General features: G+C 59.4%; 1 protein-coding gene across 1 annotated transcript in view; it reads right to left on the bottom strand.

The window, feature by feature from the left end:
• DMBT1 (deleted in malignant brain tumors 1) overlaps nucleotides 1–517 on the bottom strand; it is an 83,852-nt gene that overhangs the window by 43,293 nt on the left and 40,042 nt on the right. The window contains exon 9 of the mRNA XM_012642378.1: nucleotides 8–163. Within this exon, the coding sequence (XP_012497832.1) occupies nucleotides 8–163 (156 nt within the window). The remainder of the gene's footprint in view (nucleotides 1–7; nucleotides 164–517) is intronic.

Raw genomic sequence — 517 nt, forward strand, 5'->3', positions numbered from 1 at the left:
GTGGCCCAGCCACAGCCCAGCTGCCTGCAGACCACGTTGGCGTCGTTTGTATCCCAGGCGTCGTCACACACGGTGCCCCAGGAGCCCTGGTACAGGACCTCCACCCGGCCCTGACACCGGTCACCTCCGTTCACCAGCCTCAGGGCCAAACCAGCATCAGATCCTAGAAAGACATGAAAACTCACTCTCACTAGTTCCCTAAGGGGACAGGTCCTCAGGTCACACTCGGGTTCGGGTTTCTCCCAGCAGGCCAAGGCCCCTGGGTCTCCCATATATGTTCTTCAGCAGCATGGCCGGTACCTGACAGCCTGAAGCCAGCGCATTATCCCATCATCTCAAGGGTTTGTTTCCAGACCTGTCTGTGGACTCCGCTGTGCACGTTCTATCATTCAGTGCGCCCAGTGCCACCAACGTGACGGCTGAGCCAGGCCCCATGTGCAGGGGAGAAGGCCAAAGCCCTCAGCCTGCATCCCTACTGACTCCAGCTGTGCCCATGGGAAAGGTGACAGGATAGACA

This window comes from Propithecus coquereli, unplaced genomic scaffold (assembly GCF_000956105.1).
Source record: "Propithecus coquereli isolate 6110/MARCELLA unplaced genomic scaffold, Pcoq_1.0 Scaffold179, whole genome shotgun sequence".
NCBI lineage: Eukaryota > Metazoa > Chordata > Mammalia > Primates > Indriidae > Propithecus > Propithecus coquereli.